Source organism: Halictus rubicundus, chromosome 2, assembly GCF_050948215.1.
Source record: "Halictus rubicundus isolate RS-2024b chromosome 2, iyHalRubi1_principal, whole genome shotgun sequence".
NCBI lineage: Eukaryota > Metazoa > Arthropoda > Insecta > Hymenoptera > Halictidae > Halictus > Halictus rubicundus.
In genome coordinates, this window is record NC_135150.1 from 7,711,832 (window position 1) to 7,739,026 (window position 27,195).

The 27,195-nt window shown below is 38.4% G+C and overlaps 1 protein-coding gene across 2 annotated transcripts in view; it reads left to right on the plus strand.

Annotated features, from left to right (window-relative positions):
• Ec (ubiquitin specific peptidase echinus) overlaps positions 1–27,195 on the plus strand; it is a 240,843-nt gene extending 213,648 nt beyond the window's left edge. For both annotated transcript variants that reach the window (XM_076804296.1, XM_076804301.1), the window contains 8 exons: positions 3,393–3,527; positions 8,623–8,787; positions 16,569–16,703; positions 18,059–18,328; positions 19,022–19,396; positions 20,973–21,395; positions 21,915–22,215; positions 22,475–27,195. In XM_076804296.1, coding sequence (XP_076660411.1) covers positions 3,393–3,527; positions 8,623–8,787; positions 16,569–16,703; positions 18,059–18,328; positions 19,022–19,396; positions 20,973–21,395; positions 21,915–22,215; positions 22,475–26,283 — 5,613 coding nt within the window. In that variant the 3' untranslated portion in view covers positions 26,284–27,195. The remainder of the gene's footprint in view (positions 1–3,392; positions 3,528–8,622; positions 8,788–16,568; positions 16,704–18,058; positions 18,329–19,021; positions 19,397–20,972; positions 21,396–21,914; positions 22,216–22,474) is intronic.

Below are 27,195 nucleotides of genomic sequence, written 5' to 3' on the forward strand. Positions count from 1 at the left end.
TTGCATTTCTGTAGGTTCTTTTAAAAGGATCAGAATGAAGGGGGAATATGTTTACCAATTAGGAAATTCTTTGCTGCACGATAATTGTGTGAAATATCCTTGACTCTTGTATCGTTATTAGACTGTGGATCTTTATGTAAAATAAATGTTTTCTTCGTCAATCGTAATAAAATGGAGTCCGATAGATAAGCTTATATAACACTAGAACAACCGAGCTCTAAAAGTGTCTAGTTTGTGTTGTCAATGTAAAAATAACAAGACTGCATTTATCGAGACATTGCACGATTATTTTTACAAAATAGTTTCGAATAAATAAGTGTCCCCAAAAACATCTTTAAGATCCGAATAATTAACGAAACCGAAATCCACCATTTTGTCGGATTATTATAGTGTTAATAATTATAGTGAGATGCACATAATATGTATATTATTCTTAAGTACTTTCAATTTCGTTGTAAATTTCGCTCATTTTTATCATGAATGCATAAATTCCGCAGTTTAGTTATTACTGAACTGTGGATTTTTATACAGATTTACATTTTTATAAATTTTTTATCATGAAATCGGTATAAGAGAATGAGAAATTTTCCATGCAATATAAAAAGAAATAAAAACACTATGAATTCTTGTTAACATACACATTACCTTGATTTTTAACAAAGCACGTGCCATAAATGCTTCTGACTGTTACACATACTGATCAATTCTGATTATCGAATCTTTACTACGTTTTTACAATGCCAGAATACATAGAAAGATTGCAAAAATAACAAACGACATTGTCAGAGATGATGTAACAGTAACTGTACCATCTTATTATTATTGAACTTACAAGGATGCGTCCATTAGAAATTATTAAATAAATTTCTTCATTCAAGCACACACTGTCACAAAAATTAAGAAAAATTTTCATAAATTCAATGTTGTAGTTTTTATAAAACAATGTGTACCAGTCACAGTTTGTGCTCGCGGTGTTAACAAATAATTTTCCACCGCGCCTATAAATAGTAACGAAAATACATCTCCAAGAGTACTTACGGGCTTCGTCCATTGTCCTTTCAGTCCCTTCTTCGAGTTTACGACGCGCCAATCACTGTCAAGTCGGGAAACCAGTCAGAGGGTACACGTGTTAGGTAAAAATCAGTGGCGTTGCAATAAATTAAAGTTCAGGACCCTAATCCTAACGATAATACGTCGGCAGCGTAAAGCTTTGTAATAGCGAGTTCCAGTCGTCGTTGTAAATCTAACGGCACGAAAGTTTCAAAATTCATTATGGTGGTTTCGAAATGATTCGCGGCCGCTCGTTTCATTCATGCCACGGCGATATGCTGATTAAGGGAAAAGAAACGGGGCGTTCGTTTCTCGCGATGACTAAACGGAGGATTTCGTTCGGGTCGCCGATCCGATTTACATACACCGGATTTGCATACGTTTATGTAATGGGAAATTGAGAGTGCGTGGGCGTTATGAGTTTCCTTTTGCAGTTGATATGGTCCGGACGTTGAACAGTGTTTTCAAATCACGAAATCGTGGCCGAAACCTCAAAACGCACTGCAATGTGGATAAAAATAGATATATCAGGGTTCTCAGCCGCTGATTACGAGTACGAACTTAACATTTTTGAAAACAAAATGGCGAATCTAATATGGCGGATTTGTATATTAAGCAATTAGGGTTCTGCTCGAAAATTGATATAAGGGTGTTTTTGGGGCCGCCGATTAAGAATCTGAACTTTAATTTTTTGAAAACATAATGGCGAATCCAATGGTGAATCCATTGGTGAATTTATACACATTTTAGAGTAACTTAAGTTTGACGCAGCAAAAAGGAAAGCAGAGAAGAACCTGACGCCAGGACGACGACACTGTAATATGGAAACATGTTTTGGTAGTCATGAATATTAATAAGCGTCTTCAGGAAACCGGCATTTTGTATGCCCACTAAAAAACAGGAAATTTATTTCTTTGACGTGGCTTACCTTATTCAAAGCCAGTTTTTCCCTCACTTTTTTTGAAAGGAACTCTGTATATAATCTGATAATATACACGTATGTTAAACATTGAATAACGAGTATCTGAATATTTAAATTCCGATATCGTAAAAAATTTGTTATTATTCGAAAATAATATTATTCGATAAGGCTTACATTTCTTTTACTGCATATAATTTTAATACCAATTTTGATGGATCGATTTGGCTTTAGAGTTGCATATAATATTACAGAGTAATCAAATTTTTCTACACGTCGTAATCAGATAATTTAGGATTATCGTATATCTTGATACTCCACGCGGTGCCACATGCTCTATGTACAAAAAAGGGACTATTCAAACAGTCCTCCTAATACGTGGAAGGACTTCACCATTGTTCATATCCTATTCTGTACACAATACATCCGGTTGTCGCGTGAGGGAACCTTTTCCACCAGAAATTATCATCGTATGAACACAGTGGATCCACAAAGTATTTTAACACTGAATACTCGGTTTTCGAACAATTACCTATATTCAAACCGTGATAATTTCGTAAAAGATGATCGTATAACAGTAAATATCATTTTATAATTAGAAGCCTCTAATTTTATAATCCATCGTTCATTTTATTCTAACATTTTCTTTCACGATGTAGCGGGCGAGGATGCTGAAGACGCTTTTTTTCTCGAAATTTCTATACATTCAGACATTCAATACAACCAGTTTTTCTTCAAAAACTCTGAAAATTTTTCTTTGTGTGAAACCACCACAGATTTCAAGATTGAAGATTTAACATTAGTCGTTCCATAAAACAGTTTTAAAAAAATCGTGCTTCAATCTTCAAATCTGTAGCAGTTTCATTTACTTAAAAAATGTTTGGAGACGTCTGAATTTGCAGCATTTTTTTAAGGGGAAAAATTCAATTTCCCACCTGCAACATTGTGTAAAAATATCTTAGAGGAAAATGAACATTGCTTTGCGAAAGTAAGCTTTCAAGTTTTGAAATGAGTCCAGGCTTATGGTTGTACTACTCGTTTTTACGAGATTACCGTAATTTAAATATCTGAGATTTTTCGAAAATCGAAAATGCAAAAAGAAATTAATTTTTTGAAGATGGAAAACGAGAATACCTTCTTGACTAGATTTACAGAATTCGTAAAAATGGCGGATTCTAAAATTTTTAATTTACGATTATTGAGTGTATAACAGAATTCATTCGTGAGGAATTATTAAATTTATTTCTTTGAGCACATTGCAACAAAAATCGCTGAAAATCTAAATAAGTACATTCTTGTTATTTTTATAAAGCAACGTAAAATGGTCACTTTTAGTGGTCCGTAAACCTAGCGTGTTAAGTCTACATAACGTTCCTAATGCGAGGGCTTCGACTAAAAGACTGCATCACCTTGTTTGCTCCAGGACCTGTTCTCCCAGCTCCAGTTTTCGCAAGAGAGCGCGTTGCCTCCCGACACTCTCCGCCGAGCTTTGGCCGAGAGTTTTCTCGATCAACAAAGGTTCCAACTTGGATTCATGGACGATGCGGCGGAATGTTTCGTAAGTATCAATTACCTCGTTCCCTTTGGCCTGTTATGTGCGTTCCGCGACAGCCAACCCGGCGAATCTAGGCAAAACGGGTTTCGGTCCCGCGTACACCCAGACACTTCGCAATTTCGTTTCGACCTAGAATGCCAATCGATTTTTTCTTCTTTATTTGATTTGTCGAATTAGGACGCCGATAACTACCAGGTCCGGACCTTAAGTGCACTGCTCTTCTGCTGAAAGATCTTCGCAAACGATCGTTTTTTTTTCATTACAAAATTTATGGAAATAATGATAAAAAATAATTTAGAGGAGAGAAATACAGAGACAACAAATAATGTCTACCCGCTTTACGATTTCAACATTTTTCTTGGCAATTGGCTTACAAATCTTCTTGGCTTGGCAAACAGCTAAATTAGTCTGTTCTGTTATATGTTATTGCGGAAGACGTTTGTCTTCTCTCATAGATTAAGAATAAACGCATTAATTGGCCCTTTACAAATGAACAGATTCATAAATGAATAATTCAGTGAAACTTGTGCGAAATCTTACTTACAGTGCTCATTCAATTTAAATTTGATTAAATTATTGGACATAATGGTTATTTTAGGAATTGTTACTAACACAAACATTCTCCAGAAAACAAACGAACTCCACAAAAATTGTATTACACAATTGAAAATAATCATTTTTGTAGAAACTGTTACTAACACGAAGTGTCATATACACTGTGAACACATTTTAGAATTTTGTTCAAATAACACAGAAATTGTAAGAAAGACAATCGACATTTGTCATCTCTTATTTTATAATGTCGCACTTAGCAATTACATTGCTAACATATACTAAAAATTGTATTCTATAAATCATACAGTCATACAAAATAAATAGTGCAGCTACTGCATGCTACTGCATGCTACTGCATGCTACTACATTCTCGTGTCCAGGCGCGTAGCAGCAACACAAGAATTCAGAGCACCGAAAACTATTTAGCTCTCGCTTAAACCAGTTTCGTTTCTACAACATAAACTGTCTTAGCTACGGCCAATTACTTTCAAAAAGTAATATTCTGTACATTTTTCTTTCAAAGTCTATTCAGATCACTTACAGACTGAAAGAAAAAGTTACGTGAAAATTATTATCAGCGTGCTAAGTCTTTAAATATGAGCTGTTCCAATACCAATTCGAGAATAGTAGCACAAATTCGAGAATGGTAATATTTCTTATTAAATAAATTGCTTTCACATGTCCAGATTTAAAAACGAATCACTGCGCCAATATATTCAGCGTAGCAAACATGGTTGATTGTTATTGGTCGTTTGTAAAATGCAAGATGGTTGAAAGAGTACTTAGAATCATACATTTTAACTTCAGATCATCCATATTTTAAAGTCATCAATAGACTGCGGATCTTATGTACTTATGACAAATATTAGTAAGTACGATTTAAGACATTCTGGAGATTTTATGAATTTAGAACAAAAGTTAGTAGGTGAAATTTAAGACATTGAGTAATTTTATAAAATTTATAACAAAAATTAGTAGGTGTAATTTAAGATATTGAGGAGATTCTATGAATTCATAACAAAAATTAGTAGGTGCAATTTAAGATATTGAGGAGATTTTATGAATTCATAACAAAAATTAGTTGGTGCAATAATACATTGATGCGATTTTATGAACTTGTAACAAAAAATAATATGTTCAATTTAAGTAAAAGGCATTGATGAGATTTTATGAGCTCGTAACAAAAATGGGTAGGTGCAATCTGTGACACTAAGGAGATTCCTTGCATTTACGACAAAAACTATCAGGAGCACTTTAAAGCACTAATGAAATTTGATGTATTTATGATAATACATAGTTAGTAGATGCACTTCAATTTGACCTCTAACTTCAAAGCAGTGAGGAAATGGTATGCATTTATAATAAAAAGTAGTAAATGCAGTTTAAAACAGTAAGGTTTTATGTACTTATGAAAAAAATTAGTGGGAGGAATTTATAATAAGTAGATTCTATGCACTTATAACAAAAATGAGTAGATGCAATCTTAAGCAACAAGAAGATTCTATCCCTTTTATAATTGCTTGTATACCATGATTAAATTTTCGGACTTTACATTTGTGGTAAAGGTACAACGAGTAATAAGAAGCGTAATTATATGGTGTTCGGTGTAATTTTAATTAGAAAGACTAATACAATGGTAAGCGTTTTATAAAAAAATTAAAAATTAGAAAAATTGCAATGTTTTGCTTCGCTTGCATTAGTGTGAGCCTCACCGATACTTGACCCCTTGACTGGCTCGGTCGTCGAGTGTATTCACCGCTTGGCTGTGCCAAGGGGGATTCCCCAGTGGTGGGAATAAAATTTTGACAGTTACGGTAGGGATCTTCGAGACAGTTACGGAGAGGAGGATGTTACGGAGGCTACTGTACTTATGAAAAAGATTAGTAGGTGCAATTTAAAACAATATAGAGATTAATAAGGTTTTGAGAATATGAATTCATTGGTCCCAGTTTCGTAAAATCCTTACAGAAGGACAGTCTTTGGCTACTGTTTCTTTCTATTGATTCATGCAGTTCTTTTGTTGCACAAAGATCCGAGTCATCAATAATAATACTTGACGGGAAGTATCGGTAGTGATCCTCAGTGACGACAGCCGTAGATTGCAGTGGAAGTAGCGGCGCCCGAACAAAGTGCTTAATTTCTGTTAATTGCGCAACGCGTAACTCGAGCAGCAGCAACGTGTTCCTGCGTTCGGAGATAACGGAGTGGCTCGATCGCCAGCGTTCTTAGATTGATTATAGTCGGGCAGAGAGACTGCATTCGTAACGTTACATTCATTTTATTCAACGCGAACCGGTGTCGACACACGCACACGCACACGCACGTGCACGCGTAATTATACGCGAGTCCGCGATGTAAACGAGAAAGTGGTCTCCCGTCGGGCTCTGTATTTGCTTAGACTTACCTACGAGTAGGTATCGTTGAGGCAATCCGCGGTATAGTTAGCAATTATAACGGAGAACTGGTTCTCGTTCGGTTGTCGGAATATTCAGTATCGCAAACCGCTCGGAAAATAATCGCCTCCGCGAAGGAAATCGACGTTCGGCCGGCGCGGCGTGAATGTCGAAAGGGAGTGAGAGAGACAGGGAGAGATTTATGCTCGCACTTATACCGGCTCCTGTAATAGCCAATAATTCCGTAGGATTAGCAAAAACCATTCGATCCGGTGGTTCGTTTCCTTATAGGCGCAACATGTGATCTATTTTGTAATTAGCGCCAGTAATACGGCCTCCGCGCACCCTTTACGACAAATTCACTTTTTTCTAAAGTTGGTCCGCACGACATGACGTTTTTCTAGAATATGGAAGAATTCGTTCACTTTGACAATGTCTGCGATATCGGTTCGTGTATTGTCCCAAAAGTACTTTCGTAATGCGTGCTAATGATATTGTTAAGCAACGTGAGAAGGTACCAATAGCACGATCACCTTCTTCTTAATGTCTGCTCATTCCGCTCATGTCTGCTTACTTTTTTTTATAATCGTACCATTTGCTGATTTAAAACACTACAGTAAATTCTCATATATGTCGCCGAGGTATGGCCGATAAATGTAGCGGAATTATCCCGACTACCGCGGGGTATACCCCGTGAGGGGTATAGAAGCTCGAGAGACCTCGGTCGCCGAGGAGTATAACATAATACGGGTCGGGTATATCGGTGTGAGACCAGGAGACCACTACTAATCCAATAAGAAAACTTCTTTATTTTTCCGTATTTTTTTATGGAACTTTCACCAACATATTCGTGACTTTTTTTTTTTTAATGAAAATGGTACCAAATATGATATAATTCCGATGATATTTACATGTCCGTGTTGCTGACAAAAATCGAGTATTCACTATACTCTCAATTCACATTGTGCACATTAAAAATAAACGAAAAGCGACACGCAAGGACAAACGAAAGATCTCCAGAGTTGCGATTTTCGCAATTTTTAACCATTTGTCGCTTGTAGCAAAATTTTTTATGAAAATGTATCGGCATAGTTTATCTATCTTTTTTTCTACATATACATATGCAATGACATATGCACTGATTCTACTCTCATTATGGTTTAATAATCCACTAAATTCTCCAATTCTATTTTACTCTACTGTGGCGACTGTCGATACTAATTTCAATCTTAATTTTAGCTCGGAATCTAATATTAATCATTCACTTTTCATACTTTTAACCTCCATCTGTATTAACCTTCAACCCATTGATTCTGAACTGTCAACATCTAAGTTGTGTCCATTGACATCAATCATCATCTTGAAATTCTACAAAGTGCAATATTAATTTTAATTGAATTGTATCTTGTTTCTATTAGGTGTGCGAATTCATTTTCGGCTCTCGAAATCGATTGGCAGTAACTCTATTGTAGGTCGAAATCTTTTATTCGCCAAATTGAAGATTCCGTAATTATTTATGTATTATATAATTATCTCTATCAGTAGAATGTACTTTGCCTGTTTCTAAATAATCAACAAATATTCAGTCGCTTTTTCCTCTACACGCAATACTTACGGTAAAAATACTAAAGTTTCCAGTGCATACAGTACAGAACGTTTTAACATAATCTAAATAAACATATCATAATACGCAATGATCGTTAAACAAGCACGATAAATTCTTCACGCAGAATTTCGTGCTTCATCCGAATTCGGAAAAACATATTGGTCATTCGATTTAAAAAATTGAAAGTGATCCTGACATCTCGATAAAAAAAAAGCAAACTAACAACTAGTAATTCTAGCAACAGTGCAACATTTACTGGAAAAATTTGTTCGCACAACAAATAGACTAGTATTACGAGTTATTTGAAGTTGTCACGTTACGAGGCTCGCCCTGTATACAAACAATTGGAAATCGATAATTCTGTCGAGCACAGATGATTTTCCAGAAACTATGAGAAAGATCGAGAGGACGAAGCTGGTTAGATCACGATCGTCTCGTATCTATTCAAGTAACTGTAATCGATAAACAATTACCGGCGAGTCGCCTATTTTTAGCTATTATCAAGCTGACGAACAGAGTCGTATTAACGGAATTCTCGTTGCAGGAAAACATTCTTCTGCGAATACACCTTCACATCGCGAACGGAGAAGCGGAGGACATGTGCAGCGCGAGACACTGTGTGCCACACCAGAAGTTTGCCATGACACTCGTCGAGCAAAGCGTTTGCGGTGCCTGCGGCGCCACTTCGGAACCTCTGCCTTTTACACAGGTCAGTTTAATGCTCGTTACTATTTGCGACGGGGATCGTAAACGGAGATTAATGACGGTAAAATCATTTCGAACCGCTTCAATCGGCAAATGATGACACGGGTTTCGCACGGAACTCGGCGGGTCGAGAGCCGCTTCAATCTTCGGTTCTACAAGCTACGACGGAATACAATTAACCGTATGCTGCACAATTTGTTGTATATAGTACAAATGAAACAGTAAAGGATGGAAAGAAATTATATGTCGCGACTATCGTAGCGTGATTCTACACCCTCGGTTTGGTGGACATTGATGTAAGAAAGCTGCCGCAAAATTAATTTCAAGGTCAAAAAGTAAACAAGTTTTTTTTATTGCATCTTATTCTACTCATCACAAGGATAACAAGTGCAAAAGAAATCGCGGGTCAAAACTTAACCGTTCTCTCTTATGATGAAGTTTTTTTTTCATTATCGAACTGATTTTATTTATATTGTATGCAAAGAAATAATTTCCAACGGCGTCACCAACGGCACGCCATACATATAATCTCCATGTAACTGAGGAATGAAAATGCAATATAAATAAAATCATAATGACAATTTTAAGAGAACCAATCTTTTTTAAGAGAACGATTGAGTTTTGACCCGTGGTTTCTTTTGCACTTTTTATCCTTGCGATGAATAGAATACGCTGAAAGAAAAGGACTTGTTGACCTTTTGACCTTGTAATTAAAGTTCAAGGTTAATTTTGCGGCATGGAATTTCTATACACCCTGTAGCATCCACGTTGTCCACTTCAAAATTGGTTGCTTGGAAAGCCATATATTGTCGAGAAGATTGTTGCCGTCAGCCTGAAGCGTTGAACTGGAACTGCTTTTGATTTTATTTGCAGTTTCAAAATGACCGTGTTGTTTGACAGAATTTGAAGTTTGGGAACGATCAAATAGGCTCAAAGTATCTTTGGAAATTTTAGGATGGAAGAAAACGTATACAATTGTAACGCGACCGACCGTCGAAGGGAGAACCCCCTAGTATTAGGGATAAAATTTTCACACTATCGGAGTAGACGATTCTCTCACTATGGAAGTGAACACTGTACACCAAAAATAGCAAGAACGGTTTCTGACAAACCAACATTTCGACAAATACGCCAGAACAATCACATAAATTAATTTTCATGAGACTGGGTACACATGAAAAATACTCATTGAATTTATCAAGATGATCTTTCTTTAGTTCTTCAAATAGTGTCTTAAATTCTTCGAATCTCGTTCTTCTTGGTTCTTTCTTTCACTGAAGAGCAAAAATGTGGAAAATGGACTTTGTAAGGAATGGAGATCGTCGATACAATAATGAATGTTACAATAAATGAACCATTTGTAGAGCGTTTCAGCCTTTTCATATCTACGTTCAGTTAGTCAGGCCACGCCTTGTCGTTAATGATCAGGCTGACTAATTGTTTTCACTTGCTTCCTGCAATCGATACAGAGAACTTGTATTATGCATAAAAATGGTTAAAATGGTCATAATGGTTAAAACCACCTTTACCACCCAGTTAAACCACCAGTCAAAATGACTGTGGTTCCTAATTTTTTCTTTTACAATTATTGAAGTTATAAAAATGTTTCTATCAGAAATTTTTGAATGAACTTCTTTATTGAAGCACATGTTAAAAATAAATGATATGAGGTTTGAATAGACGTTGTCTTGTCATTATTACAAAGCAATATAATATATCAGTTGTATTTATTACTCGGTAGTTCTACTGTTAAAATCACAGAACGAAGTGTCTGTTCATGTTGTAAAAAAATTTTCTCTTAGAAAACTTTTACTTTCAAGAATCTTTCTCTGTCTATTCTCAACAGAACAGAAGGCGCCATAGTTTGAAGAACGTTCCACAGTCCACGTTTCGAACAGAACTGCATCGGAAAGTTTCACAATTCTTTCGATCCCTGGTTCAATTTTACTTCAACAATATTTTAATTCCTCTTGGAAGCTTCATCACATTCTTCATTATCGAAACAGACATCTCCGCTCACAGTTGTTCGAGGACATTCTATAATCTTCGCTCTCAGCCAACGAATAAAAATCACCGCGTAGATAGCCATGGCTCGCAGACACGGAGCGTATTTCTTGCGAAACTTTCCATCATGCTTCAAGGATAGAGCAGGAAATAGTTTCTCGGCATCTTTTCTCCGCAGCATCTGTCGATGCGAATTTTCTACAAAGCCCGAGAGCGCAGGCTTTTCCGTTTCCCACGTTGGCCGCTGGGCAGGTAACCGGGGAAAAGCGATCAAAAGATCTGGGAAGCTGGATCTCTTTGTTTACCTCTAAAAACCCTTAAACCGACAGGTAGGAAGGTGGGGCCAGGTACGGCAGGTAGGAAAACTGGGAGAACAGAGAGAAGTTTCGTCTCTTAGTGGGTTTAAGCGACTTAGCCGGGAAGCCTAAGCGCTCTAAGATACTGAACAGCCAAGTCTCCGCCATGTAAACGGATTAAACCGATCGGGATTTGATGGTTCGTTGGTCACGATCGATTGGCTGGAACGGAGCTTAGGATTTTGGGGAAACGTAATCAAATGACGAACGCTTTTGCTCTCGCGGTTACTGCGGCGATTAGCACGGAGAGTGTTCTCTTAGGTTTTGTCAAAAATAGACTCGCAAATGAGCTGTTTAATTCATAAGTGTTGTAAGTCAATGTTTGGTTTAACGCTGCATCTCAAGGGTTGAACCGTCATTAACACTAGGTTCACGGAGCACTAAAAGTGATTATTTTACAGTACTTTATAAAAAATACGAGAATGTGTTCGTTCCAAACTTTTAGCTATTTTTTTAAATATATACCCGGAGAAATAAATTTGTTAAATAATTCCTGATGGATCCATCTTTTCAATCCCAATAATCGTAAATTAACGTTGGGTTTGTTATCGATCGATTACGCAAATGTATTAATTACATTGAAGAACATCTTGAGTTGTACTTGTACTGAAAAATCTTATTTCGATTCTCCCTTCCTCAACAAGCTTACTCTTGCAACCCTTTATGATAAAGGGGCCCAAGGTGACCTTCGTATCTCGATACAAAAAAACAAAACGAAAAAAGGCTAATACTCTTGAAATTGTACAACTTTCGTTTCAACCATTTTTCCGTATGCAGTCAATTCTCTACATATGTCGCCGAGGCATGGCCCATAAATGTCGCGGAGTTATCCCCACTACTGCGGTGTATTCCCCGTGAGGGGCCAAGACGCTCGAGAGACCTCGGTCGCCGAGTAGTGTAACATAATACGGGTCGGCTATATCGGTGTGAGACCAGGAGACCACTATTAATCCAATAACAAAACTTCTTTATTTTTATATATAATCGTAATGGGAAGTAACCTTCATCGTTCATTACATAAGTAAATATCATCAGAATTATATCATATTTGGTATCATTTTCATTGAAAAAATTTCACGAATATGTTGGTGAAAGTTCCATAAAAAAATAATGAAAAATAAAGAAGTTTTGTTATTGGATTAGTAGTGGTCTCCTAGTCTTACACCGATATACCCGACTCATGTTATGTTTAGACTCCTTGCCGACCGAGGTCGCTCGAGATTCGCTGTCCTTTTCTACATTCGGCACTGCATCAAAGACTAATAGGATCTCCTGGACGATAAACGATATTAAGACCCGTGTTGCTGGCATATGTCGTGAATTAACTGTACCAAATAGTTTACAAGTAATTTAGGTGGCACACTGAGCTGAATCACCTTGCAGTATGTATGTACATAGTAAGTATATCGTTTCTTTGGTGGTTGCACCTAATTTCAACAATTTCTGTTGACTTCTGGATTGTGTTGCTCTCGAGCTAATTTCATGGAAATCGGTTGAGCGCCGAACTCATCGGATCGAGCACTGTTCCGTTTCATTGCTTGTCGATTATTTCGGCGACACTCACGACTAAAATAAAAAATGTTTTCCACGCCGCTGGCAATCATGAGATCGTAGAATTTAATCACCACGACGCATGCTCGAATAACTTTTATCGTCTTCCGCGCAAACAGTTTCCCCGGTGATTGTTTCCGGCTCAGTCGGCGAGGAAAGCGAAACCCTTGGCAATTTCCCTTCCTCGGTTTAGATTATTCGATAATTGGAAATATCTGAACAAGCCAACCGGTTCCATTCCATAGTTCACCCCTTGGAAAAATACTTGAGCCGGAGTTGCTCCTTCCAGCCTCATAAGCTCCATAATTATTTATATAATTTCTGTCGATTCCAGTTCGTTTAATTTCAAAATAAAGTAAATCGTAGTCGGACGTAGCTTATTTAGCTGTCAACGGTTCTTAATTCATACATTATTATAAACAGGTCAATAAAATACATCTAGCCTAGCATCAGTACTATCTGCATCATATCTACAAGTTATGGTAGCTCGTCTTCACATCCGGCCAGCATTTTTTCTCTGTTCATCTTTCTGTTTTTTTTTTATTTTTTCAAATAAATTTTATATTTCGTTAATGTGTGTGGATTATTTTCATTTATTCTAATTTTAAAAAGGTAGAGTTATTTATTGACCGCAAGACACAAATGACTAGATTGAAGACTTTTATGCACAATAAGAAATTATGTATATTAATTACAAGATACGGAAGCTACATAGAGGTTTATTTCTTTTGTTAGTAATTTAAAACAGTTGAGAATAATACAGCCCTCGAATTAGGCTCGTTTACAAGCAATTAGAAAAATATGCGTCGCTAAGGTAAAGGAACCAATTACTGTGCCTATATTAATTATACTTATTTTTAAAGCTTAACGAATATTAAAAAAGAGTATGTTATATATCTCTTTCTTAATATTCATTATGCTTTAATAATGAGTATAATTAATATAGGCACAATAATTGGTACCCCCACAGTAATTGGGTCCCTTACCATAGTATTTTAAAAATCTTTAAATATTTTCCTGTTTTGCATTTGGTCTACTCATTTTTGTCATAAATGCATAAAATCCGCAGTCTGTAAATACTAATATAAGATGAGAATGCAGATCATTCGAAAAGAAAGAAAACGAGTCAAAATATTCTGCGCATTTGTGAGCTTTGAAGAAAATAATACTAATAATACTAATAAAAAATTCATCCCCGAAAAGGTGAACTATTTAAATAACAATCAGTACGCGAGTCTTCGATGTATGATCTGATTTTCTGAACAAACTATTTTTAATATTTAAAAAAAAAATCTCTTAATGGCGAAAGATTGTAATTTAGAATTGATATGAGATTCCGTTTGATTTCTGGATTTTCAAGGAGATCTAGTGAATAACAGTATGAAAAATTCGCGCAAAAGCGTAACCTTACAACTACCATGTGGAGCATGGAAGGGTTAATTAAATTTCTAGTTACCGGCATGAAATTAGTTCCCACGAACTTTGAGCAAGAAAGTAAATCCGCCGGTCGCCCTGAACCAACGCAATAAGGAAACCCATATTTTCTTCCACGGTGCTTTTCATAATTACACTTTTTGTGTAACTAAATTATACAATTTTCCGGGAAAGTTCGCGCCCGACGCTTCGGGAAAAATTAGATCTTCATCGCTCGTTACGGCGTTACTTTTTCTTAAACAGCCGAGCTTATGCTTTATATGAACAATGCTTCAGCCGAGCTTTTTGGAAATTTGATGCACTATTTTGTCTTTTATCTTTCACTCTCTTCCGTTCGTCGAAAATTACAAATTTTCTGTTTTCAATATCATAATTAGACTGCGGGTCTTTATGCGAAATCAAAATTTTCTGCATCAATTACAACAAAATCGAGTTTCATAAAAATTGATTTCTCCTATTAACAATTTTAATAGGTTTTAAATAATGTACCGGTAATATTAAATTCATCTGATGCTTTACCTACTAATTTTTGTTAAAAATGCCTAAATCCACAGTCTAATTATACAACATTTAGTGTTTCTCTATTGTTGCGTTACAATTTGATGTACAATGTGCTCCGCGAACTCTGACCATCTGAAACATCTACATACGTCATTTTAAACAATACACGAAAGTGTTTCAAATAAAAGTTGTAGGATTTTAAGCAGTTAATAATATAGTAATAGCAGTTTTTTGGCGAATGGACACGTAAGGGAGATACGAAGGTCACTTTCGTTTTTTTAAATGGAATGACTTATTTTTTATACTCGATTCCAATAGAATGGTGAATTCTGAATAAAAAGGTACTAAAGTACATTTGTGCTAACGCTTACCGTTCCTGAGATAATTTGACTTTATTCATCCTATTACTTTCCTTATGAATAGACTGCTGATGTTTATACAATTTTCAATTTTTATAGACAAATTTTAAGAAATCGGAATCAAATACTATCACATTTTCAACGGAAACAGCCTTTGTAGATCCAAAATAAATAAAAATCGTACTAAATTCTATCGAATTTTATATTGTTGCATTTTTCGAAAATTTTCATTAGGCATAAATGCATAAAGATCCGCAGTCTACTTATGAAATAAAGAAAGACGACACTTCGAACATGTTTCATAACACTCATAACGCCAAAATAAAAAAAACCCTTTGTCGCAAGTTTTACCCCTGCTACAAGAATTATGCTCTATTTGTTCCGTTCGGCTTAAGAAAATTTACGAAAAAATTCATGAATATTCTAACTGCAAGTGCACACATGACTGTAAATTTTTTCCAAATTTTTGACCGCAAAATCGATTTTTAAAAATTCCTGATTTTATATGGAAGTTCTCCGATGATCACGTATACATCATTATGGTAGTTGTGTCTTATGATGATTATTAACGTGTATTTTTTCGGATTTGTATGAGTTGGCAAACACGTTTAAAAAATTTTAAATTTCCAAAAATCCGAGAAAATGCATATTTCTCATAGAACTTTTTGAGATACCAGTTTTATATAAATTCAGTAGGGAAGCTATTGTCAAAAGCAATGTTCTTAATTTTTTTTCAGACTTTTGTCACAGATCATTGCCTCTTATTCGGCGGCGGTAGCCTTTGATTTAGACGTGGAAGTTCGAGTTTTCAAGTTCGACCGTATAAGATTGCTATTTTTGAATTTAATAGACAATTATGCCGGAGACTGTACGTTTTCTGACACACGAAAGAAAAGCAGTGCCCTTTCGAGCACGTACATGGCACGCCGGTCCGCATAATTGAGTGCAGAGCACAACACCTCACGTGGGTGGAGTTGTTCCCCCTTCGAGTACTCGTAACGCTGTTGTCGGCCGATTGTAAAAACGCGAAACTCGTTGCAATCTCGTATCGGTCATGGCCGATCGGTTTTACCGTCTCCGAGCGACTGCTATTGCAACCCGTCTAAACGATTCACAATAGGAGCGAAAATTTCTAGCTGAAAACTATCTCAGTCCAGCTTTTCCAACCACATTCAAATTTATCCGATGTTCCAGTTCACTTTGATAACGATTTTTGAGCTTATCGGCACTAATCTGACGGTTACATTGCGCAAGTTCAGACAGCTTTCATTCTCATATTTTATAAAACACGAATCGGAAAGAATATCCACTTTTAACGATTGAAAAAGTCTTAAAGGCACTTAACGTTGTTTTAGTGGTTCCACCTAAATTCCAATTCTCTAGTCTAATGTAATAGTCATTAGCTAATTATAGTTACTCCGATAAGAGAATCAATAATGATCTCAAAGAAGTAGATTAAGAAATGCGTAAAAGAAAATTAATTGCTGCGATAAAATCGCCAGCTTCTCAGGAGTTCAGTAACGTTTTCATTTTCTCACACAGGTATTAATGGTTCTTACGATGACTTCTTTGGTTCACAGATGGTCCATTACGTGTCAGCATCGGCGTTGACTTCACAAGCGAGGCAAACGCCGCCTAATTCCCGAAACAACCCGGACCTTTTCGGACAGCTTCTTCGAAAAGCTGGAGGCATGGGCGACATCCGAGACTGCCCGGTGAGTAACACACCAACTTTTACGAAACGGGACTTCCCCTGTTCAAGACTATCGCGGTCTCACACCTGAAACGACAGTTCCGGTGATTCGAGTTCTTACTCATCCGGTCGGCGAGATCAGGTGCCTCGGACTTTACTTGGAAATAATAGCCTTTCAGTATGGACTTTCTCTTTGAAGTAGAACACCACCGACAAGTAACATTGCATATTTGGGTATTCGGGGACGCTTCACGTTCCATCGGAATTCGGCGCGACTAAAAAGTTATCCAAATTTTGTACGATCGATATTCTGTGGTTTGATGCAAGATTTATTTTTCTTTTTTTTTCGTTTCAAGGTATTCGATAATTACCATTTATAATTAGACTGCGGATTTTATGAGTTTATGGCAAAAATAATTAGGTGAAACTGACAATAGAAGAAACATTAGACGAGTTTAATATTAGTAGGACATTATTTCCATTTTATTGAATTTGTTAAGATAAGAAGTCAATTTTTATATAACTCCCCTTTCTTGTAATTGATGCAGACAATTTTCATTTTGCATAAAGATCCGCAGCCTGCTTATAATGTAAATGTTATGAAAATATTTTGCTGTTGTTACTACATCAAGTGTACAAATTAATTCGTAGCCCTTTCTTTGTAAATTTGTTGATTATTTACCAGACAGTTAAAGTGCATTCTACTTTCTAAAATCTGCATCACTTTCTATGGATGTGCTCGCTCTTGCAAGTAGTTTAATAACAAAGTTATTAACTACTATTAACTACGTTTAATAACGTAGTTTAATAACAAAGATGTTTAATAACACTCTTTTGGCGTTTAATCATGCTGAAGGGGTGAGAACAATTCTCAAATTTGGAGTAAAAAAATGTGTTTTCTGATATCTCAGTAATTAACCCATTGCCGTGCGATTATTTTTATGACTACAATAATTGGAACTTCTTTGTTTTTAATAATACATATTTTTTGTATGCCTTCATTTTCTTTAATACGTAAAGAAAATTCGAAAAGAAAAGAAAAGAAAGAAAATTCGAAAGAAAATTCGTTTTCTTTAAATATTCGTCAGGAGTCTAATTCGTTATTGTTTTTATACAGCAAGCGGTTAAATGATGTAGGAAAATCATTTTTTTCAACTTGTGTAGATTTAGATCGAAAATCCCATCATATGGAAAATTAGGGAAGAGAATCGTTTGTTCAAACAGTAAATTGAATGTGTTTGATATTTTCCAACTTTTATTGTTAAATTTTCTGAAACGAAATAAGTATTAGTAAAAAGCATTGTAGGTATCTCTGGTTTGAAGGATTGGCGTCTACAGGAAGTAGAATTCTAAAATGGTATTTTTGCAAATTTCCAGAGTTCCTGCGGAGCCAAAATCCAAATCTGCAGGACATTGATGAATCGGCCGGAAATCGTTTCCGTCGGAGTAGTATGGGATAGCGAACGGCCATCGTTGGAACACATTATGGACGTTTTCGCAACCGTGGGAACGTCTCTTCGGCTGAGCGACGTTTTCCACAGTGTGGTAGACTCCCGATGGGGTGCTTCGACTGTGCACAATCTCGTTGGAGTAGTCACATATTACGGCAAACACTACTCTACGTTCTTCTTCCATACTAAACTGAAGGTTAATAGATATTTCTGTTCCTAGTCGTACAATTTATTTAACTATTTCCACAAAACAAACAAGTCTCAGTCATTAACAGAATTTATTCAACAATTCCCACAAAACAAACAAATCTGAGCCATTAACACAATTTATTTAACTATTTCCACAAAACAAACAAGTCTCAGTCATTAACAGAATTTATTCAACAATTCCCACAAAACAAACAAATCTGAGCCATTAACACAATTTATTTAACAATTCCCACAAAACAAACAAGGCTAAGACATTAATACAATTTATTTAACAGATCGTATAAAACGAACCAGGCTTAGTCATTAACACATTTAAAATAAATTTCCTTAATAACTGGGCTTAATACCATTCAATGGCAAACATTGATATTAACATTAATATAATAAACTATTTCATAGATTTTCATTAAACATTAAATGAATTTAATATCATCGGTACATTATTTACAACCTATTGAAATTATTAAAAGAAATACATTTTGATGTAACACCCTTTTCTTGCAATTGATGCAAACAATTTTTATTTTGGATTGATTTACACTTGAGGCATAATAGTATTCGCTAAAACCGCGAAGTGCAACGACTGGGATGTTATTGAAAATCATGGAAAATGTTTGATATTGATAAAAATTTTTAATTATGACAATGCGTTAATAATTTTTTTTATTTTTGTTTGTAGGTGTGGATTTACTTCGACGATGCCACTGTGAAGGAGATCGGTCCACGTTGGGAGCAAGTCGTGGAGAAATGCAGAAGAGGACGATATCAACCTTTGCTTCTGCTGTACGCGACGCCTGGAGGAACTCCGGTGAATACGGAAAACGCTCCTAAAACAGTGACACCGTTCCCAAATGGAAATGGTTTGAAGACGCCACCGAAGAATAATGTTCGCCGATCGATCACACCGAGTCCCGAGAAGCCATCGATCAATAGCACTGCTAGACGTGCCATCACACCGAATCCAGATAGTCCTCCTCATTTTTACACGCAGCGTAGGATTTACAGCGATTACCAGAACTTGACCGACATTCAAAACAACATCTTCGGCAATCAAGTAAGATTGCATGATTATCAACCAATTCCATTAATTACCCTACAGTTACAGTTACTGTATTACTGATTGTGAGTTAAAAAAGAAAACCGCTATTTGCAGTCCTTTTCAATAAACTTCTATTGTCCTTTTCTCTGATTATGTTATAATTTTTAGATCATTTTTTAAAATCTCCATTAACAGCGTACCCTAGGGTGATAGACGTTTTTGTTAGACTTCTCTACAAATTCTTCATAAAAATTCGGTAAACGTTATTAATATAAACTTGATTCCCATGTATTTATTTGTAAGTGTAAAAAATATCTTCTGAAGATTTTCTTGAGAATTTTCCATTGAATCCAATGATTGTCAATAGACTGCGGATTAGTATGCAAAATAAAAATTGTTTGTATCAATTCTAAGATACAGGATCATTTCGGCATTAATAATTCTAATAAGCTAAAAATCGTATATCGATGTTGTTAAAATCTCTTAATCTTTCTACTGTTTTAAAGTACACCTACTAATTTTATGCATTTATGGTAAAAATGAGTAGGTGTAAGTTAACCCTTTCGTTACGGTTGCCGACTATAGTCGGCGGCCGCGAGACGACCTGTGTGTACGGGTGCCGACTATAGTCGGCGGTAGTCCAAATATCGAAGACTACCGACGTGCACACTTCGCGGTGCGGTGCCCCGTTTATGGCGTCACTCCAGCGGAGCGGGCTGCCGTAAGGAAAGGGTTAAAGCAGAAGACGAGTTAAAAGAATTTAAAAAGCTTCAATGTATTAGGGATGGATACATTTAATTTGAAATAAGATAACTAATAATCATTTGAAATATTAAATTATTTCAAATACTTTATAATTTGTATTTTAAAAATAACATAAAGATCGTATTTTCATTTGACGTTGACATCAAATAGATTATTTTCAAATAACTTTTTATTTCTATTAAATTGTTTAAATAAAATAATAATTAATTTTAATTTATAATAATTAATTAAATTTAGATATGCTAATTTTTGGGGTTTAAGTTTAGCTGCATTCACGTTTAAAATTGTTCTTTAGTACACGAGATAAATATTATAGAATTTTGGAGTACACGAATTATTTGATGAAATGAAAATGTTATTTGAATTTCATTTGAAGTTCAAATAATGAAATATTAAAAAAAAATTATTTGACTGTTCAAATAAAGTAACATATGATTATTTTAAATAGCATTATTTTTCAAATAATTTATTTCGATAATGCCGAGTCCCAGCTTATCATAATTACTAAAATAAGACAAAAATTTGTTTCGCTCTTGTTCATTGCAAACGATGCAAATAACTTTTATTTTGCATACAATCCGCAGTCGAGTTACGAAAATTCCCTGACACTTATAAGATCTTAGCGCAAGAACCGGGCGAGTCCAGATTTAAAAAATGATTTATTTCTCACTTCAAACAGTCAGCAATGTATAAAAGTACGTAGAACGTGAATCACCACAATTTTACGGAAAAGTGCTCTGCTAATGCAACAAGATCTTCGATTAGAATTGGATTAAAGAATTAACGAGTAGATCGTTAACAAACATCATCTTTTGTTATCGTAAAGGGCGTGGACGCGGTAGACGGCGATGTGGAGTCAAAATACATCAGCAGACGAGCAGTCGAGAGCGTAATGCAACAGCAGAAGAAGCAACAGATGCAACTGACGCGTAGTCTCAGCGCGGGTTCATCGCCACAGGATGGCATCAGCATTCCGGATCACTTGAACGTGCCGCGGAGACGAGATTCTGGAAATTGGTCCGGCGATCGGAACAGTGCCTCTTCGAGTTCCTCAACAACCATGGATAATCCGTACCTTTACATCGTGAACAAAATGCAGAGGAACTCGGGTGTGCCTAAGAGTCCGACAAGCAAATCCGGAGAACTCTCCAGTAGCAGTAGCGGACATTATGATGCTGGATACGATTCGTATTCTTTGTCCTCTACGGATAGCCTTCCACTTCAGCAGGGTCTAAAGCACAATCTACAGGTATATACCGAGCTTTAAACTTCGGTACAATTTTTTGCAAACGACTGCAAATTTGCAGACGACAGTGCCTAGGTTCTGCAAGTAATTTTAACACTGCCCGACGGGTCAGGAAGTGAAGAAATTTTTGAGCGAACTTTTCTTGATTAAAGCACATGTTATAATAAAAATTGTATGGAATCTGAATAACAGCTTAGTCGTCATTATAAAGCACACAGTCACGTTTAGTTAATTTTATTAATTACAAGTCTGCGGGCCTTTATGCGAAATAAAAATTTTCCGAACCACTTGTAATAAGAAGCGATTTTTAAATAAAACTGTAGAATGTCTTCTATTAATTTCAATAAGTTGGCGATAGTGTAGCAATTTTTCTAGATTCTCCTAGTGTCTTCACAGTTTTCTATTTTACCTACTTTTTCATAAATGCATAACATCCGGCAGTCTACGTATAACATAAGAATACAATAAATTTCTAGCTTCAGTCGTACATTTACGGAAAATAATAAAAATTGTTTGCCACAGCTTGCTCAGATCCCGGAAGGCTACCAAGCGTCGTCAGGAGACGATTGCGAACGTCTTTGCAAAGAAACCGACGCGTTGTTGGACAAATCCCGAGCAGCTGAAGATGCTGGAGATCTCAGCACTGCAGTAGCTTTATGCAGCGCTGCCAGCAGCAAAGCTAGAGCCGCAATGGATGCACCATACAACAATCCCCATACAATCACCATAGCGAGAATGAAGCACAACACGTGTGTTATGAGAACGAGGAGTTTACACAGAAGAATGCTGCAGGAGCAGGCTACTGCTAATGGGGAAAAAGAAGGTTAGTATTTAACTCTACAACAATTTAGTATAACTATTTAACGCCTCGGTTATTGAAGAACGGTCGCATTAATTACATGCATACTATTGCTCAAAATTATAACAAATGCGCATTAGCGATGAGTATTTCATTTTAGCGAGTTCAAAGTAACAGTGTTCTGCAATTCTTTTAATCTTTCTACTGTTCCAATTACGTATAAGAATTGTTAACGTAATAAGTAGCGTAGCGAGAATATCAAACTCAATATCTGTCATTTCAGAAGGTGCATCAGAAGGCAGACATTCCCGAGAGAACAGCAAGTCTGGTCAGCACTCTCGTCAGAGTTCGCGGGATAAGGGGAACCATTCCAGGCAAAACAGTCGAGAACTTCTGACAAACACAACGACCACGGTCGCAGACAAGCCTGCCGCGAAGAGTATCGAGATCTACGCTACTCTGCCCAAGAAGAAGACTCTGCGCAGCAAGGCAACGGCTGTGAACGTGATCGAGGACGAAGAGTACATGCTGTACGACAGGCCGGTTCAAAGGACAGGTTTGTTCAGTCGTGCGAAACGCTGCGACGACGACAAGAAGGACAAGAAACGGGCCCGTAGCGAGGAAAGGAATAAAAACGTCTCGAAAGACTTCTCCATAGCTCCGTCGCGATCCTCGCCTTCCCCTAAAGGAACAAAAATCGAAAAGTCCAAAGATAGCGTCGACGTAGTCGGCAGCAATTCGCGCAATCCCCAGCAGAATGCCGTTAACGGGGAACAGAAGCAAGGGAAGAAGCAGCACAAGATTCGCAGGAAGTTGTTGATGGGTGGATTGATCAAGAGGAAGAACAGAAGCATGCCGGACCTGCGGGAAGGACAGGACGGCCAAACGAATGCGAGTGTGGAAGGTTCCTCCAACACCTTGCCGAAGCAATCAGTGGACGATTCCAGCGTAGGTTTGAAGGGCAACGAGGTGTGTCAGTCTTTGAGCGGTTACTTGTCAGAGGGTCACTTGGAATTCACCGGGAACAGCAACAGCAGCCCTGGCAACACGAGCAATCCGAACCTGGAGAGAAGTCGTCTGATGCGAAAGAGCTTCCACGGAAGCGCTGGCAAAGTGTTACACGTAGCGAAGGTACCCCCGCCTCCTCCGCTCAGGACCACTTCTCAGCTTAGCAAGTCTAAGTGTTCGGGCGAAGTGCACAACGAGCAACAGACGGACAAGTCCATACACCAATCCGATGGACAGTGTCCCTCCAACACGGCCCAGGAACAGAACGGAGCTTATTGGAACCACGTAAACAGCGGAAATTCATCGAACGTGGCCAACAGGAACTCGAACTATACGGATTACTCGTCCGAGTCTCATTCTTTACCATTTCTACCCTCCTATAGCATGGAACAAAGTGCTAACAACGTGTCGACGTCCAGTCAGAATTACAACAACAAACCTCGGATTCAGGATGATGTCGTTCAGTATGCTAACGGGATCCTGTACGAGCCCACGTTTGTGGTAACTCGAGCGGACGTTCATAACGAACAGAGTCCGGTGAAGCAACCGAACCAGGTGGACATGTTGCCTCCGTATCCGGAGAATGGTAACGTGTCCCATTCGAGGCAACCTAGCGAAGACTTTCCACCCCCGCCGTATCCTTCGATTCACTCTGCTTCCCATTCGAGGCAAGCCAGCGAAGACTTCCCTCCACCGCCGCCACCGATCGATGACTCTTCCAATCATGTTCAGGAGAACCAGCATCAGTATCAGCAGCAACAGTATCAGCAGCAGCAGCAGCAGCAGCAGCAGCAGCAGCAGCAGTACCAACAGCAATATCAACAACAACAGTATCAGCAACAGCAGTATCAGCAACAGCAAGCCACGATTTCCATGCAACAACATCAACAGAAATTGGAGAACCAGCAGATCAGTAGCTTGTTGACTCAGTTGCAGGTTAAGAGGGACCAAATCTTGGCGGCCAAAGGTAGAGACGATAGGAGGCCACTGGAGCAAGAAGACGAAGAGAAATCTTCCAGCGAAACGTGGCTCCGCGAGTTACAGGCCAAACAAGCTGAGAGACGATTGAAGAAACAGAATCCTCTCGATCAAGATATCCCGAAAGTTAGGTCATCGCCTCCAACGATCACGGGCCCAACAGTCGCGAGGAGGACCAGCGATCTAATGATGAACAGTCTGGGACAGAACTTCGAGCAAGCCGGCCGAGACGTGCCTGATTGTCCTCGTGTCGTTTCCTCTGTGAAAGATATGGCGGCTAGGTTCGAACAGATCAAACTGCAACCTGTCCCGAAGACGGACACGGAGCAAAAGCTTCCAGGGAAGCAAAACTGCGGGTCCCCCTCGCCAATGATGGATATCTCTCAAGACGTCCAGCAAGCGGACGAATCGAGACCGCTGAAACTTTCGTCGCAAAACTTAGCTGCCTTCTCCAAGCCAGAGACTCCTTCGAGTCAGTCGATCTTGAATTCCAGTTTCGAATCGAGTTCCAGTCAGAACACGTTCATCTCCACCGCAGTGGCCAGCAATCCTGGGAACGGGCAACAAAACGGCCTGAACGCTGCGCTGATGTCGATGTCTCTCACGCTACCGCACGAGAACGGCCTACCGATCGATTATCCCGAGGATGACATCAGCGAAGTCGCCATGCAGAACACTATTCAGAACACCACCATCTTGCCGAGCGAAGAAGACATCGCTCCCAGAAAGGTGAAACGCAGAATAGGGAAGAAGAAGAGCGTTTCGTTCTGTGACCAGGTAGTTCTCGTGGCAACGGCGGAGGATGACGAAAAGGACTCGTACATACCAAATCCGATCCTGGAGAGGGTCCTTCGCTCGGCGATGAACAAACCAGAGACTGCTCAAGTTCTCCGAGAGATCAGGAGTCTACAAGAAGCGGAACTAAGCCGCGAAAACGGCACTATCATCAAGTTTCAACAGCAGACTCTCCCACTGAAAAGCGAGGCTGACAGCATTCCCGCGACACCCTACCAGGACCAACTGAGAAGCGTGAACCCGATACCAATTCCAGACACTATAAAGCCTACCTTCGCGAGGCAGAACTCGAACGAGTCGATGGGATCGTTGTCGGACAAGAAACTTTGCGGTTCGTACATCAACGAAGGTCAAGACGTTGTCAGAGAAACATACCCGGGGCTTCCGAACGTATCGAAACCGCCCACGTCGTATTCACCCCAGCTGCAACAGCAGATTAGGTATTCCCAGAATGGATACACGCCTTACGTACAAGCTACCTACTCCCAAAGCCAGACCTCTCATCCGAGGAATCCGAGTATACCGATCTCTCAGACGCAGAAACCAGCCAGCCCGTATCCCAGCCAGATGCACAATCAATACGTCCCGAACAATGTGCAACAACAGAAGCCCATGTGCCAAAAGAACAGTTATCAAACGTACTACCAGCTAGAGCAACAACACAATCAGGTGAACAAACAGATGTCCCAGCAACAGCAGCCTAACGTGAATCAGAGGATCGGGAATCACAACGCCAGCCCCATAACGGTACAACACTCGCAGCAGCAGTTCGCGTATCAGCCGACCCAATCTCCCAGCCCTTACCAGAATCAGTACACCCACAGTTCCTACCAAGGTTATCCTTATCAGTCGGTTCCTCAGCAAAACAGAGTGAACCAGCCGTTGCCGCAGTATCAGCCGCCGCCGAATCCACCCGCCTCTTATCAACAACAGCAGGGGGTACAGAACTACCAGCAGAGGCACGAGAACTATCAGAGACCCCCGCAGAAGCCTGATCAGCAGAACATCTTGGCACCCAATCAGACGTATCCGAATCCTCTGCAGAACGGGCAGATACAGTCGAACATGAAGTACCCGACCTACCAGCATCCGCCTGTGTCCAAGCAGAGCAAACAAATGCACTTTGTAACCACCGCGAAGGCCAACCCCGCGGTTGCACCACAATCCACGTCTTCCTTGCAGAAACCTGCAGTCACGCAGGCGGCCAGGACCGCGCCCTGCCATCTCTGCCGAAAGAAACAGGTCACCGAACCGGCGATCTACTGTTCGGACTGCGATTTCTACATGTCCCGCTTCCGGCCTAAGAACTGAAACCGACGAATAGCGATACGAATCGAGAGAGTTATGAGATTAAACGTTTACACCGAAATGATAGAGTTCTCTGTTGTCTTCAGACAAATTTGATCCGATTTTTTCTCGCAACGTTAGGAGCTGTTTGGTTCACTTTAGCAAAGCTTCTGGCCGAATGAATGCGATTAGAGGAGAGTCCCCTGTTTTGTACAAAGTTAGATTAGGCGTAGACACGTATCATCGAAGACCTTCGTCGCGCAGCTATTAGTTTTAATTAAACATGTATCTCTGATCATGTATTTAGCATCGCTTGTAATTTATAGTAAATCCTGTAGAGAAAGTGTACTCGATTTGATAGAATTGTTTCATGCTTTCCCTGTCGAACGGATAAGTTTGTTCTTTCATTGTCGTCAAGTATTATTCCCTTCACTTTTGTTGTATATAACGTTGTCCTTAGATAGTCTGTGTAGTTTCTCTTTGTATAAAGTATCCGTTAAGGATTGTTCGTAGGCAGCTGTAAGTTTAGTTAAGCTTAGCTTCTAACGTTTCTGTTTTACGCACACGTTCGACGTCGCATTGTACTTTATACAAGAGACATACTGTCAGAATTGTGATACTAGCCATGCCACACAAGAGTTCTTATCGTTAAATTGTAGAGACAGCGTCGAGGACTAGATCCGGAGACAGCTAAACGATAGCGAGCGTAACGGAAGCGTGGACAGAATATGATCTCTGATGAAAGCGTGAAGATTTTTTTTTTATTTTATGTTAATAGGCGTTGATGTTTATATATATATATATAAATAAATATATCGTGTACTTAAATAATTACGTTACATCGCGCGATCGACTGCGTATTAGATCGTTGTACAAACCCACGATTTTATACGTTTTGTATGAGTATTTTGTTTTAAAAATACTTCATCCCCCCCC